This window comes from Caenorhabditis briggsae (genome assembly GCF_000004555.2).
Source record: "Caenorhabditis briggsae complete genome, chrII, whole genome shotgun sequence".
Taxonomy (NCBI): Eukaryota; Metazoa; Nematoda; class Chromadorea; order Rhabditida; family Rhabditidae; genus Caenorhabditis; species Caenorhabditis briggsae.
In genome coordinates this window covers 11946029-11961163 of record NC_013486.2, presented here as the reverse complement: position 1 = coordinate 11961163, position 15135 = coordinate 11946029, and the positions used below count along the sequence as shown (strand labels likewise).

The 15135-nt window shown below is 40.9% G+C and overlaps 4 protein-coding genes across 4 annotated transcripts in view; 2 read left to right on the top strand and 2 right to left on the bottom strand.

The window, feature by feature from the left end:
- Cbr-rsr-2 overlaps positions 1–574 on the bottom strand; it is a gene marked incomplete at both ends in the record, with an annotated part of 1998 nt that extends 1424 nt beyond the window's left edge. Inside the window, 2 exons of the mRNA XM_045242761.1 lie at positions 53–427; positions 485–574. Of these exons, the coding sequence (XP_045097175.1) occupies positions 53–427; positions 485–574 (465 nt within the window). The remainder of the gene's footprint in view (positions 1–52; positions 428–484) is intronic.
- A 3276-nt stretch (positions 575–3850) lies between these two features.
- On the top strand, positions 3851–9175 carry Cbr-pqn-87 (the record flags this gene model as incomplete). Its single annotated transcript, XM_045242760.1, has 12 exons — positions 3851–3897; positions 4204–4337; positions 4384–4481; positions 4528–4728; positions 4775–5049; positions 5099–5237; positions 5286–5755; positions 5854–6334; positions 6389–7977; positions 8031–8628; positions 8672–8990; positions 9045–9175. The coding sequence occupies 12 exons, from the start codon at positions 3851–3853 to the stop codon at positions 9173–9175; spliced, it is 4482 nt and encodes a 1493-aa protein (XP_045097174.1).
- A 641-nt stretch (positions 9176–9816) lies between these two features.
- Cbr-aqp-12 lies at positions 9817–11233 on the bottom strand (the record flags this gene model as incomplete). Its single annotated transcript, XM_045242759.1, has 4 exons — positions 9817–9850; positions 9899–10077; positions 10768–11084; positions 11128–11233. The coding sequence occupies 4 exons, from the start codon at positions 11231–11233 to the stop codon at positions 9817–9819; spliced, it is 636 nt and encodes a 211-aa protein (XP_045097173.1).
- Positions 11234–12670: 1437 nt separating this feature from the next.
- The window catches only part of CBG20918, a gene marked incomplete at both ends in the record, with an annotated part of 15252 nt that continues 12787 nt past the window's right edge, over positions 12671–15135 (top strand). Inside the window, 4 exons of the mRNA XM_002631671.2 lie at positions 12671–12998; positions 13576–13688; positions 13895–13897; positions 14155–14490. Coding sequence (XP_002631717.2) covers positions 12671–12998; positions 13576–13688; positions 13895–13897; positions 14155–14490 — 780 coding nt within the window. The remainder of the gene's footprint in view (positions 12999–13575; positions 13689–13894; positions 13898–14154; positions 14491–15135) is intronic.

The following is a 15135-nucleotide window of genomic DNA, read 5'->3' as shown; positions in this document are numbered from 1 at the left end:
TCTCCTCTTTGTCGTCTTTCAGTGGAAGCTCTGATTCCAGAGCTGCTCCAACAATGTCAGATTTGTTCATTTTGGCCATAGAACTTCCGGGAACGTAGTCTTCGCCCAATCCCAACGCGTTTCTCATTTTATCTCTGTTCTGAGCGGCGGCACGTCTTCTAGCATGAGACTCTCTCGTATCTAACTCTTTATCGACGTTGAGCTCTCCAGATTCGAGTTGTTTCAAAAGGTTCTGACGATATTCGTTGACCTTTTTCTCGATATCTTCATCATCCAAACCTTTATCTTCGAGTAGCATTTCGAATTCAGTACACTTCACTTCAATCTGCCGCTTTCTGTTGTGATCCATAATCTCTTCGTTGGGTTTTTTGTTGAGATCAGCTTCCATTTTTCGCAAATCTTCCTCGCCATTATACTCGATTTTTCTCTGAAAAAAAATCAATTTATTTTATTGAAACAATTAGATTTTTTAGTAAAAACTCACTCTTGCTTGCATAAGATGCGACAAATTCGATTGAACGTATCCATTTGTGCCGGAACCGCGTGCGGTTTGAAGTCCTATACCGTTATACATGGTTTAGTTCTCTGAAAACATAGTTTTTGATAAAACATTTTGACAAATCGGAAAAATCGAATTTTAAGTCGAATTTTAGCCAAAAATCAGTATTTAACCTATAAAAAATGTGAAAAATTGCAGAAATTTAGATTAGAAACATGAAAAACAAAAAAAATCAATTGAAAATTATAAAAAAGAAGGTGAAACATCTCTCGTTTTTTGATTTTTCCGATTCGAAATACTAGGTTTTAAAGGCGCATGTCGTTCTCCACTCGCTCGGGTCTCGCCGCGAACGAGGAAATTAGCAGTGCGGAGAAATGTTCGAGCAAGAGAGCTTTTTCTCTTTTGTTTTCTCTTGTTTTCCGTTGTTTTCCACAAAAATTGAGAGAATTCTTCGATAAAAAAATAGCTGAAAATGCGGACAATGAGAATAAACAGGTTGGATCAAGAGGGAATCGACGAAAACGCTTGTTCGGATGGCTGTTGCGCCTGTCGTTTTATTGATTGACATGTGGAACACTCCACCACTTTGGTTTCTGTTCTTATTGAAGAGAATGAGCTCTTTTTTTGAATTTTTCGTGTTCAAGTCATTATATTCCCCAAATCTAAGATTTCTGGGCCCAGAAAGCAGTCCAAAGTGTCTATTTTCTGGAATCTTCCGTTACAAATCCCCGGTCCCAGTTTCGTTTTATTATTAGTTATTTTTATGTTTTTCCTTACTAAATATTCGCCCGAAAATGATTTCATTTGCTTATTTCTCTGAAATGTCTCCTCTGACGTCACACTAGTCTGATGCTGCAGCCATCAATTTTTCTCGGCCCCCCCCCCCCCCCAATTATTTATAATATTTCTCATTTTGTTTACTCGGTTCATAAATTCAATCTAGCACAACATCACTCACATTATATTTCTGTGAACTTTGTTGACGACTACTAACGGTTGTCGGTCTTTCGGTACACCTATCGTCAGCGCAAACTTTAAAAAAAGCTTTGGTCTAAACTGTTCTGGAAGAGAAGGAAACTTTTGTCTTTAATTCAACGACACCCTAATCGTTCAACCCATCTCTTCTCATTACTTTCGTCCTTGTTACCTTTTTGATGTGTCCCGACCGACCCTAACATCCTATCTATTCCGCCTATGTCATTCCATCGTTGGCCGCAGTTTTAACAGCCATTCGAGAACCTCTTCATCATTCCATTCGACGAAATAGTTTTCTTTTTTCCTCTTCTGATCACGACTTCGAAAAGTTTTCGTTTTGCAAAACTAATCATAGGCCGTCACCATCTTAACTAGAAACTCATAAAAAAAAGTGACTGGTCAAAAGATTGATAGCGAAACAGTCATCGAACACTCCCTTTTCCAATCATGCAATAGGCATTTATCTCTTATTTTCTAAAGATGTTAAGGGAAGATTGGCTAGGCTTGTGTTCAGTTTTCGATACTTGCATCATTCGACTTTAAGTTTCAATCTGACACGATTCAATGTCGAAAAATGAAAGCCAGAAGAAAGATTTTTTCATCACGGTGTTTTTTTGGGACGTCATACAAATGCGCTCAAATGCGATGACCGTAATTCTACTGTAGAATTATCGTTTGGTTTCGACGCGAAAGCTTAAAATTGAACTGCTAAGTCGCTACTCAGCGGTGCCTGCGTTCCATCAAAAAAGGCGCGAAAAAATTATTTTGAAAAACATTCCGGGATAAAAAACACCGTGTTTCATGAGAATCAAATAATGGGCAAACTGTTTTGATACTATTTATTGGGTTTTTTAGATGAGGTCACACAATCTTTGTCAGTTCTCACAAGAGAACCTTTTAAGTGAAGGTAGGAGTTAGCAGAAACCACCTACATAGATCGGAAGAGCATAGTCGAAAACCTATAAATCCGTTTTCAAAGTCTGACTTTTGAAGTGCTGAAATTTCAGTTTCAGTGCCAAAAATCACATTTTCAGCGAAATCAGCTATTTTCAAATTTGATTTTCTCCACTCCTATGAGGTTTTAGGACTTGAAACTTTTTGTGTAATACTCAAAACTATGTGAAGTTTCATATTTCGAACATTTTCTGAAAAAAAAAGTATTTTCGGAAAAGTTTTGGAAAGTTTTAAAACTTGCCAAGATTTTCGCTGGGCCAAAAAATTTTTTTTTTGAAAATGTAGAAACTGTCTGAAATATAAAATTTCACATAGTTTTGAGTATTACACAGAAAATTTCAAGTCCTAAAACTTCCTAGGAGTGGAGAAAATCAAATTTGAAAATAGCTGATTTCGCTGAAAATGGGATTTTTGGCACTGAAACTGAAATTTCAGCACTTCAAAAGTCTCGTAAGCAGACTTTGAAAACGGATTTATAGGTTTTCGACTATGCTCTTCCGATCTATGTAGGTGGTTTCTGCTAACTCCTACCTTCACTTAAAAGGTTCCCTTGTCAGTTACTAATCCACTTTTGTCTTCAAAAGTATCTAATTTCACTGAGAGGATCTAGATTTCCGAAGCTTTTATCTTTAAGAATCGTTCCTGACTAATTGAAATTGCGCGCTTCTGTTGTCGATCTCGTCAGTGGTAGCGCAATTTTTTTTTCGTAGTAGTGCCCGTAGAATTTCCATCGTTCTCATCTGTCTGATTCGTGTCAGTCTCTCTCCGAGAGAAGAGACGAGGACCGCCGTCGGTTTCCATCGCTGCAATAGTGGCCGCTACTTGATCGATTTCCGACGTGTCTTCTCTTCTCTTCTCAATGTGTGTCTATGGTGTCCCCTCTTACTCGCCACCGCCCGACCGCCGCAAGCCAGCCAGCCCTATAGCAGCATCTTCTTCTCCCTCTACATCTTTTGCCCCCTTCGCGTCCCTCATGTCTCTTCTCCTCTCGCTGTTTTTCTTCCCATTGCCCCGGCCCGTTTGCGTTCGTTTTATCCGCTTTTCTCTCTCTCTCTCTCTCTCTCTCTTTCTCTATTTTCCCCTCTCCAACAATAGTTTTTGGGTCGTACACCTCCTTCCTTCTTTCTTTCTTCATCCCTTCTCTCGTTCCTCGATTCTCGGTACTTTTGCCTCGTTTTGTCATCGATTGTCGAATCGATTGATTTTTCCCCCGCTTATATTTGTTCATTTCACTCTCCGTTACCTTTCTTTGCAGTTAAAAAATTTATCGTTAACAACTTTCAGTAGCTACACAGTTGTTCAAATTTACGATCTTCGACTCGACGACACGCCCGTAACGAAGTGTGCTGTTGAAACCGAACTATCAAATCAATCCCCAACTGAAACTTTTTTCAACCCCAAATCCCCAAAAAAACAGACAAAATGGAAGGTCAAGGTCAATGTGAACTTCATCAGAAAAAGAAGGCCAGGTAAGATATATATGAGATTGTGATGAAAGTTTGTTTCCGCGAATCAAAAGGAATCAGGTCGTGACTGTGATATGATGAATTACCAGTCAGAGAAAGGATATAGGGGGGAACAACCGGTTTTAAGGCAATTCATCACACAAAAAAGAATATTCGTTTCACAGCAAAGGAATGGCTAGGAAAGAGAAGATGGATCATGTGAATAGAACATGATTCATGGAGAAAAGCTTTCTCAGAAAGCATAACTGAAAGTTCTCGAAACAAACAGTTTTAAAAAGGACATAATAAACAAGGCTATTTTAGTTCCAGAACGAGGATAGGCACTGATGTTGCCTGTCAGACAGATCAATCCAGCAGTGCAGGATGCCAGCATCAGAATCCCTCTCAGCCCTCATCAAACGCAACGTCACAACAGGCCGCTGGTGGTGGTGCAAACAACCCCGGTAAGCCAATAAACTATTTGAAAAACGATTTAATTTTTATGTTCAGATACCCCGTCATCAGCGTCTGCATCAGCATCAGGAACGTCCACACCGCCGACACAAGCAGCTTCATCATCACCCGCGCCATCAACAAATCAAACAGTGGTAGGTACAATTTTCTGTGGCAAGATCACTAATTTCAATATTTCAGCCTCCTGCTGAGAAAAAGTTATCCGGTCCTGCTGGTGTGAAGCCAAACGAAATTGAAGCCTATTTTGGAGAAAAGAAAACCGCAATGCTCAATAATTCTACTACGACAAATACCCAGACTCCACCTCAACAGCCTACTACACAACAGTCAAAAACACGAGCTGCTTCAACGACAGGTGCTGCCGGGGAACCGAAGAAACAGGTGAGAATCACTGATTAGTACCTCTTGAGGACCCATTTGTCTTCAGAACGCTAACACTGCTGCCAATGCCTCTTCGTCTAACGCAGCTTCAAACGGAAACGCTAAAGGAGATGGGCCATCGTGGACCGACGATAACTGCAAACTACGACTTGTCATCAACCAGTTCTCACAGCTGGAAGAGACGATGTGTTCCAAGCCGAAATCGATAGAAGGAGTCTCATGGAAGATTATGGTGATGCCAAAACAGCATATGGTACAGAAAAAGCAGCAAAAGTGTATGGGATTCTTCCTACAGTGTGCTCCGGAAAGAGCCTATTCTGAGTTAGTATACTAAATTCAATGGCCAGAAGAGATAAGTGTTAATTTTCAGCCAATGGAGTGTTCACGCAGTTGCTGATATGCGCATGATTTCATACAAGCCGAATGTCCCTCACTTTGCCCGACGAACGACACACACGTATACTTCGAAGGAAAACGATTGGGGATACTCGTGTTTTATGACATGGGCGGTTAGTACAATCACCCCTATCCGTTAACATTCAGGTTTAAATTTTCAGGACATAATTGATGAAGGTCAAGGGTATATACGCGATGACACTGTTGTTTTGGAAATCGCTGTCAAGGCAGAAGCACCAAAGAACATGATGACACACGAAGACTTTCTGGATAAGATTGAAAAGTGGATTGTGCTGGCTGATATGCAGATGAAGAAGGGTAATATCGACCTGGCTCTCGAAGCTAATCAAAGTGCTATGAAATTCTGCAAGGGAAAGGATGACGTTTGTTATGCTCGTCTTGAAACCCAGCGGGAAACTTTCGTGAATGCGAAGCTCTTTGAGAGTATCGAGCGTATAGAGAAGGGACCAGTCGCTGCTCCAGAAACTACAAATGGAAAGCCGACGTCTCTACGGCAAGCGTTGACTGGCGCCCAGAAATCGTTGAATGGAAAGATGACGGCAAAGGGTGGCAAGAAGACGCGAGCAGTAGTGACAGTGCAACACATGAAGAAGAAGAAGCCATATGATCAGTAAGAAACGCTTGAAGACTAGGCATTACTATAATCTTATTGGCTTTCCAGAAACAACACCAACCAGCAGAGAACCAATACCGGGCCAACCGTCAAAGGTATAGCTATTGTGCTGTTGATGTTCAGCATTTTAAATTTTCAGACTTGGTCGAAAAGAGAAAGAGCAACAAGTCTGACGACGCTTCCAAGAAGGATGCCAACAGATCCAAGGAAGAGGCCGAGGCTGAGGAGCAAACTGACTCCGAAGAGTCTCAAGAAGAGAAGACAGGTATTAGTGACGAGGACGAGGAAGCTGAGTTCGACGATGAGTATGAAGAGAATGAGTATGAAGAAGGAGGAGATTACAAAAATCAAAGTGACGATTGCAGTACTCTCGAGTTGTTCGAGGACCATGACAACATCGACGACGACGTGGACGATGATCAGCACTGGGAGGAGGACGGTGACGACCGTGACGGTGACAGCGACGACATCCATCTCTGCGACCGCATGGTTCAAACCGAGGATTATGAAGAGGTACTGAGTTTGATTTTAGAAGAGTTTCCTGTCAATAGACGAGCATCCTTGAAAAATGAGGAGGTAGGTTTTTGCTGAGAACAAGCTTATCTTTTCGTAAAGAGTGCTGAGTTCCAGCGGATGATCACGGAAAGTGTTATTCGTCAGTTCCAGGACCAAGACACCACCAAGGCGACAGTCTTCACCGACTCGTACTACACCCGAACCGGAATCAATGCCAATCCAGAGGATGCCGTTGAGACAGTGTTTGGTGGAGAAGGCGGAGAAGAACAAGACTCATTCACAAACGACGTGCTCGAGAGTTTGCCAGTTGTGAATGGTGAAGAGGCAGCTGCTGATGGAACTGTTCTGGATGGACAAGCTCCGGTCACTCAATTGGACAAAATGCTCAAGAGCTGGTTGGACCTCGAAGGCGCTCTCAGCGGCAATGTTGACCCTGATGGTGTTTTGGCTCGGCTCAGCGAGGAAGACCGTCAAGATTTGTTAGATGAATTGAACTACAAAATCAACCCATTGATAGTTGCATTGGACCATGAGTTCCGAGAAACTGTCAGTTGTGCCAACACTTGTTACGAGAATGCCCGTATGGCTTACTGCGCATCTCAGAAGGTCGCCGCTGATTTCGAGAACATCAAGGAATCATTTTCGTCGAATATCAAGACAGGATTCCCAGCCATTCCGGCAGATGCCAAGAAACAAACAGAAACAACCACCAAGAAAACAACCAGTGCTGCTGCAACTTCAGGATCAAGTGCCAAGTCGGTCATCAACGGACGCCCAACAGTTATTGCTAAGCGTTCGATGAAGCAAGTCGTTCCGAACGACGCAACCGGTGAAACTAACCGTGGCCTTGTCAGCGACTTCATGCGCGTCCCAGAAAACCCAAATCCAATTGGGTCAGGAGAGGATAACACTGTTCGTATGCGTGATGCTCTTGAAAATTTCAAGGATCTTCATAAAAGATTGCAACCAATGATGGCGCAAATCGCTTCTAACAGCGAACGAGTTCACCGTTTCATTGTTCAATTCTGCGGTGAGCATGGAGATGTAGCAGCGAGGATCAATGAGTTGCTTGCTGAAAAGACCAAACTAGAGAATGAATCGAGCGAAGAATTGAAAGCAACCCGCGAGGCTCTTTCTATATCTTTCGAGGAACGAAAGGTCAATGATAGAAAGGTGGCTGAGCAAGCTGTCAAACTTGCTGAGGAACAGGAGAAGAATGCAAAGGCATTGAAGGAAAATAAAGACCTGAAAGTAGCATTGAAGAAGGCTGAAAGCAAGGCGACAAAGGAAGAGAATCGAGCAACGGGTCTCCAGGTTTCACTAAACGAGCTCGACGAAAAGTCGAAGGTCATGCGAAAGGAATTGGAGACTTTGAAGAAGAAGTCGACTGAAGAACGCACCAAGGCGAAGAAGGAGAAGGATCGGGATACTCAAACGATTCGCCAACAGGCAATCGAGATCACCGAGAAAGAAACTGAAAGAGATAAGGCACGCAAGGAAGTTGAAGAAGTCACCCGTCAAAAGGAGAAGTTCGAGAAGGACAAGAAGGCTGTTGCTGGACAATTGGCCTCAATGACCGAAAGAGCACGTGCAGCTGAAGTTGCTGTTATGGAATCAAAGTGGAATATTGCCAGCGAAGAGCTCAAGAAGAGAAGAGAGGCTATCCATCACGGATTTACCGAAACTGAAACTCTTGCCAACCGGTATGTGACCTATTTGTTTTTTTTTTTCATAAACCAAGTGAACTTTTTTTCAGCACCCGCCAAGTCAATGATCGTGATGTCCTGCGGAAGTCTCTTGCTGAATGGAAGGCTGCTCTGGACAAAATAGATGCCCAAATCAAGTCTGTGAAAGCTGAGTATGATCATGCTACTGAGCACATCAAGAATGGAGTCAAGACGCTTTCGCAAACTCTTGACATCAAAGTTCCTGCTGCTGATACCCTTCCAAATCTTGTGAAGCCACCACCAGTCCAAGTTGTTGCTCCATCCCCATCCGTTCTTCCTCCACCAGTTCTCCCAACTCCAGCTGCCGGTGTTATCGGACAACCACGAACTCCAGTTGCCACTCGACAACCAAGTGCTGTTGAAACACCAACCGCTGCTGCTACACCTTCTCGTGCAGCTCGTGTTTCCAGAGTTCCATCTCCAATTGGTCTCAAAACCAACCGCGCTGACGACACCTCGTCTTCATTGTGGTCATGGAACACAATTGGTACCATAGGCAATCTCGGTGATCTCCGTGAGCCAAGCCGCAGCGAGAGTTCGTTCAACCAGTCTATGGATTCTCTGCAAAGAGATATTTGGGCCGCCAATGGAAACACTAGCGGTAGTCTTGGATCCGACTTCCTGAGAGTATGTTTCCTTTAGAACTATATTGATGCTATCATTTTAAAAGCTTTTGCAGGGACCATCGGCTTCGATGGGCAATGGTATGGTCTCCGGTGGAGCCCCTCCAACTGCCCCTTCATACATCCGATCCGCTAGTCAGCCACAACAACCACAGCCGTCTGTGAATATGGGTCAGGGTGGTTATCAGCAGTCCCAAATGCAACACCATCATCAGAACCAACAACGGGTGCAACAACAGCAGCCACGTGGTTATGGTGATATGTGGAATGCTCAAACCATGCAACAACAGAACTCCGGAAATCAAGAGTACGGAGCTCGCATGATGGGAGGTCACAATGGTGGCGGAGATTTATCGAACAGTCAAGGTAAGATCTTAATAACTTGATGTCACTTTAAACAAACATCAGCATTTGCTCCAGGCGGCTACGCTCCATGGCACAATCCACCACAACAGCAACAGCAGATGCGAGGACCTACTCCGCAACAACAACCAGCTGGTGGACACCATAACATGTTCCAGTCCCATAACTTCTTCGACAATGGAATGTAAACCAATTTCCTTCTCTCTTTTCCTTTCCGTCCCTATCATTATTTCATGTCAATTAAACTGTTGAAAGAAAAATGTATTATCTATTTTGAGGAGAGGGGCACTACCGCCTGTTCTTCCTCGGTATTCTTTTTCTATTTCTAAGCGCTTCTCCACCCCAATCCCTGCTATTATATTAACATTCGGCGCGTATTCTGTTTTTCGTTTGTTTTTCACCATCATCCGTCCCTCCCCAACTTTTCTGATGTCATCTACGACTTTTTCGTCACCCCCCGCTGAAAATATATAAATATAAGTCCCCACACTTTCACTCCCACATATTTCTATCCCATCTCTCTCTCACCCCCACCACACTTCCATTCATTCAAATTGACGCCAATTGTCTCATTTGTCGTACCCGCGCGCACCATACACTCCCAAATTCTGCTCTATAATCACCTGGCTATCAGTGTGGTTATGGCATAAAAGTGTAATGTGTGTATATTTAAAAGCCGCTGTTGTGCTTATATCATCACCCTAGTTTTCTGAATGATCCTTTAATAAATAAACCATTTTGCGGTCGAGAATTTCTTTATTTTTGTTGAGTTACAAAAAATATAGTAGAAGCTGTTGAATTAATCACTTTATTATTTCTTCTCTTCTCCTTATTCTTCCTCTTCCACACTCCTTTGGCATAATCTGAAATTTTTTAAATCATTAAAATCCCTAAATTCTCTTAAAACTCACAAATCTAGACACCAAGCAGCCAACGCTGCTATTAGCGATGCGAATACATTCAAGTACAACAGTAAAAAAGAGGGCGTGGTCAGTGGCGAAAAAATATAGGATACTGTAGAAGTGACCAGAAGAAGGGTGATATTCGAAGTGAATCCATATAACGGATAGGATACGAATTGGATGAAACCCTGAAAAAAATACTGCCGTAAAACCTGTATTAGAAGGGCCCTCTAATAGAAAAGCATCTTAAATTTGATGAAATTTTGCTGGAAAATTTTGCTCATTTTTCATGAATTTTGAGTGAAAATTCACCGAATTTTTCCGTGAAAAAAATTGAAGGGCCCTTATAATACAGGTTTTACAAAACGATTACAAAGTGTCCTACCCATGCAGCGGCTACTGTAGTTTCCTGTCGATCCCCAAGACTGTGGGCCAGATGGAAAATCATTGAGAGAACGACTTCTAGAAGGAAAGCCTGGAATTTTTTAAATTTTTAGAAAAAAAACTAAAAATTGACAATTTTTTAAAGGGGGGGGGGGACATGAGAAGAATAATGTTGTCGAAATTCCGTTCAAAGATGCCCCTCGAGGAGTTGAACTTGTGAGGGCGATGATTGAGGGTGCGGCGCCGCTACCGACTGATCCAAGCGGGCAAAGAGAAAGCGCACGCCCGATTGCATACATAAAGGCGAGGACGACAGCTGTACGCAGAGTGACATTAAGCGTTGTACACCGTGACGGTAGAATGCATACTCTAACTACAAAAAAACATCGAAGAACCTCCTGTCCCCCCACCTTTAAACGAAATTCTTAGACAATTTTTGAAGTTTGCGCTGTAAAAACCCCCCAAAAATTTTCTCTAATTTTCTGTCATTTTACCTGTAATCGATTAATCTTTCTCACTCCGTCTACCGCCACGATCTCATACATCACCACATAATCGTTGAATTCCGTTTGCGAGACGAGTGATCGAAATAAGGAAACTCCGAAAAGAAAACCGACGAGTTGAACCAAACAGAATGTGACGGCTATCGCTAAAGGCACCTCGTTTCGTAGCCAATGCAGAAAAGTGACTGCTGGATTCAGATGAGCGGGTGTTAGAGGCAGCACTAGACTTCGGGAGATATAGAGGGAAAATGCGGAGAGAAATGGGTAGATTAGGCCGTTGGAGCGCTGACATTGGCCCGCGAAACATGCTGGAAAACTTGATATTTTTGGAAGAATCCGAAAGAAAATTACCTAAAAAAGAAAAGAAAAACGCTCCCAAAAATTCACCAATATTGGGTCGAATCAGAAGATTATGGAAGCGAGCAATCTTGTTTTTCTCCTCAACGACGTCGTCCATTTTAGTAGCTTGCAATAAATAAAATAACTAAAAACGAATATATTTTTGGGAGGGTCTCTTCTCTTTTATGGATTTGTCTGCTGTCTCTTTCTCTCTTTTTTCTCCGGAGCAGGTGTGGGAAAGAAGAGAGCTCTGGTTGCCATAGAAGCAGAGGGTGGTCCATAAAAGAGGTCCTAGGACGAGGGAGGGGTCGGGAGTTTTGAATTATAAGAAATTTAGAGGGTTAGAAATTGGAAGTTTTGGGCATACTTGCAACGGGCCGGGCCAGGCCGAAACGACAGTTTTCCCGGCCAGCCCTTTCTCAGTAAAAAAAAATTCCAATGAAAAATTGGGATATTTTTTTGAATTAAAAAAGAGAAAACGTTACATAATTATTAAAAGTTATAAAAGTAGAAAGTAGTCAAAAAATATAGTTTTTGATTAAATTTTTGAAAAATTATAAAATTTTCAAAAAAAAATTTTTTTTTAATCATCTGCTGTACAAACAGCGGGCCGGCCCGAAATTTTGCAAGTATGGTTTTGGGTGAGTTTGAATAGGGAATGTAATTGAGAATGTGGATGTTCAGGGGTTAGAAATGTGAAAGGCCTACTATTTAATTGATTTTTCCAAAATTTCTCATTCATTGGCTGGATCTTAGAACATCCATTAAGCAGTGATTGAATCTAGAAAGACCCGCCCATAACTCTCTGAAAATTAAAATTTTTTGGCATAATTGTTTCTAGGAAAAAGCACGTTTGGGATCAGAATAGATTATCTAGGCACTTCTGAAACTTTTAGAATCATCCCGCCGGTTTCAGCAGAGTTGTATGAGTTTCAGTACCAAAAACCACATTTTCAGTCCGTTTTTTTTCTGAATTCCCGCCAAAATTGAAAACTCTGAAAAAATAGCGATTTTCAAGAGAAAAATCCATTTCCTTCGTTTTTTGCGAAATTTAGACCCTTTTAGGATTTTTTGCTATTTTCAAAGATTATTTTTCGGTTTTACCGAATTTTTTGTCTGAAATTCGATGGAACGCTGTTTTGACTACTGTAGCTTACTGTAGAAAATCTTCTAGATTGTAGTTTTTGTGAAAAAACCAATACGTCAAAATGCAGACAAAAAAATTTTGCCAGAGAAAAAATACAAGGGAATTGGTTTATTACAGTAATCTACAGTAATCTTCCGTCAAGAACACCCGAATTTCAGACAGAAAATTCGAGAAAATCGAAAAATAATCGTTGAAAATAGCTGAAAACCTAAAAAGGTCTAAAAATTGTGCAAAAATTGAAGAAAAACTCAATTTTTCTTTCGAAAGTTTTTGCGATTTTAGCATCAAAAATTCCGGGAAAAAGTCGTTTCGGTTCCAATAATCCCTATTCTAGACTCCAATTCTACACATTTTGATATTATTTTCCAATTCCACTTTCTCCATAACCCCATATTCTCTTCTTCCAGAATGGCCAAAACCACAGGAATCCTGGACAAATCGTTGAGCCGCGGAAAGGGCGAGATCAACCTGTCCACGTTTGCAGTCCTATTCTCCGAAATGGTTCTCTACGCCCAGAATCGATCGGAAACCGTCACAGATATTCATGACAAAATTGCGTCGTACGGAAAACAAGTCGGATTGAGAATGTTTGATATTATTGTGTTGAGAGAGAAGGGTTACAAACGGGAGACGAAGCTGTTGGGAATGCTCATGTTCATTAAATCGACAGTTTGGAAGAATTTATTTGGGAAGGAAGCCGACAAGTTGGAGAGATCTAATGATGATCATTGTACTTGTGAGTTAGCCATTCAGGATTTCAGAATTTCGGATTATCTATTTTCTGTCTCCTAGATCTGCTGAATCCTAGAGTCTTCTATACAGTACCTCTGAATAAGATACGCAAAACCGATTCTTCAGTCGATCTTTGGCCATTTTGAGCATTTTCAGAAGCCTGGAGCTCGGGTCTCGAGTGTCCAATCACTTTGAAATTTTGCAGGGTGTAAATCAGACCTAGATTGAAAACTTCGCATTTACAGAATTTTGGAAAATTTCTACTTTTTCAGATATTTGCCAATTTCGGAAAGACACCCTTTTTGGCCCGTTTTTGTACTTAAACTGTGGAAAAAACAGGTGTCTTTCAGAAACCGGATAATAGCTGAAAAATTAGGAAATTTCAAAAATTTTGTGGATGCACAGTTTTCAATCTAGGTCTGTTTTACATTCTCCAAAAATTTCAAATTGATTGGACACTTGACAGCCGAGCTCCAGACTCCTGAAAGTGGTCAGAATGGCTGGAAATCAACTGAAAAATGGGATTTTGTGCATATTAAATAGCTAAAAAAAGTGTTTAAGACAAATAGAATTTTTTCCAGATCTTCTAATTGAAAAGGACCCACTTATGAACACCTACATCTCGGTGCCACGCGACAAGGGAGTCTTGAATTGCGCCGCTTTTGCTGCTGGAATCGTTGAGGCTATTCTGGATGTAAGTTTCGAATGAAGGCAAATTACTTTGAGCCCATATATTTCACTTCCTGTGAAAAGTATCTAAAAGTTGTCAACTGAAAAAATGTCGCTGATATTATGATAGACATTTTAGCAAGTGTTTACATTTTGCTATCTTTGACAGGAACCTAGATATATGGGCTCAAAGTTTAGAGTGCTTACGATATGTATAAAACTAATTTTCAGAGCGCCTCATTCAAATGCAAAGTCACGGCTCACTGGCACAATGGAACCGCCTACGTGATTCAGTTTGATGAAGCTGTGATCGCTAGAGAGAACGCGATGCTCGATACGAATCGATGATTTTGGATTTTTAGAGAAAACTAATTTATTTATGTAAATACGGGTGTATAATAAATGTCTTAAAATTGTCACTTCTATGTTGTACCCTTGGAAAATAATTCCAGGACTAGTGCTTTTTTTTTTCGATTTTTAGAACTTTTTAGGTTTCTAGATTTTTTCGGAGTTTGGGAGTTTCAAGAATGCGTTCCCTCCACGTCTTCCGGCGATTCTCCATCTCATCCAGACGTTCGAATTTCGAGCGAAAAACTATTGAAACAGTTTGCCCACGAATTCATAAATACCTCTTTCCGCACGTCTCCACACCAACGACGTCATCAGCTACAGAATATTCTGGAGTACTGCCTCTGTTGGTGGCTGAAAATGTTGTCGATCATTTTCGGGTGCTTGCTGAAAGGCAAACAGGAAACTATAGGAAACTACTGGAAGAGGCGTGTCGATTTAATCTAGCGAAAGCGACAGAGGTGCTGGAATACATTGATGTGAGTTGGGATCTAAAAATCGATATTCAGGGATGTTCGAAAAATTTAAAAATCGAGAAATTCAAAATCGCAACATTCCAAAATTCTGAATTTTCGAAAACCTGATATTCTGCAAATCTAAACTTTTGAAATACTAAAATCCTGGAATTCTGAGACTCTGGATTTTCGAAAAGTTCCAAAATTTTTAAAATCCGAAATTTTGCAAAATCGGAAAATCAAAAGAAATTCTCAAAATTGAAATATTCCGAAGTTTCAACTTTTGAAAATCACAAAATTCCGGAGTTTTTATAATCTAAAAGTTTCAAAAAATTGAAATTTTAAAAATCGAAGTTTTCAAAATCAGTTCACAACATTCTGAATTTTCAAAATTCTGAAAATTGGAAAATCCGACAATTTGAAAGTCTGATAATTCCTAAATTTTGAAAATCGGAAAATTCTGAAATTCCGAAAATTTCAAAATAGGAAAATTCTAAAATTTTGAAGTTTTGCAAAATCGAAAAATTTCGAAATGTTTAATGGGGTTATTCATGTAGCAAAAATATGTATTGAAATGCATTTCCGCGCCCTCGAAATTCAATGCATGAGCGTCGCGAAATGTATTTCAATACATCGCGTGGCGAGATATTTTTTCTGGAAAAAGGGATG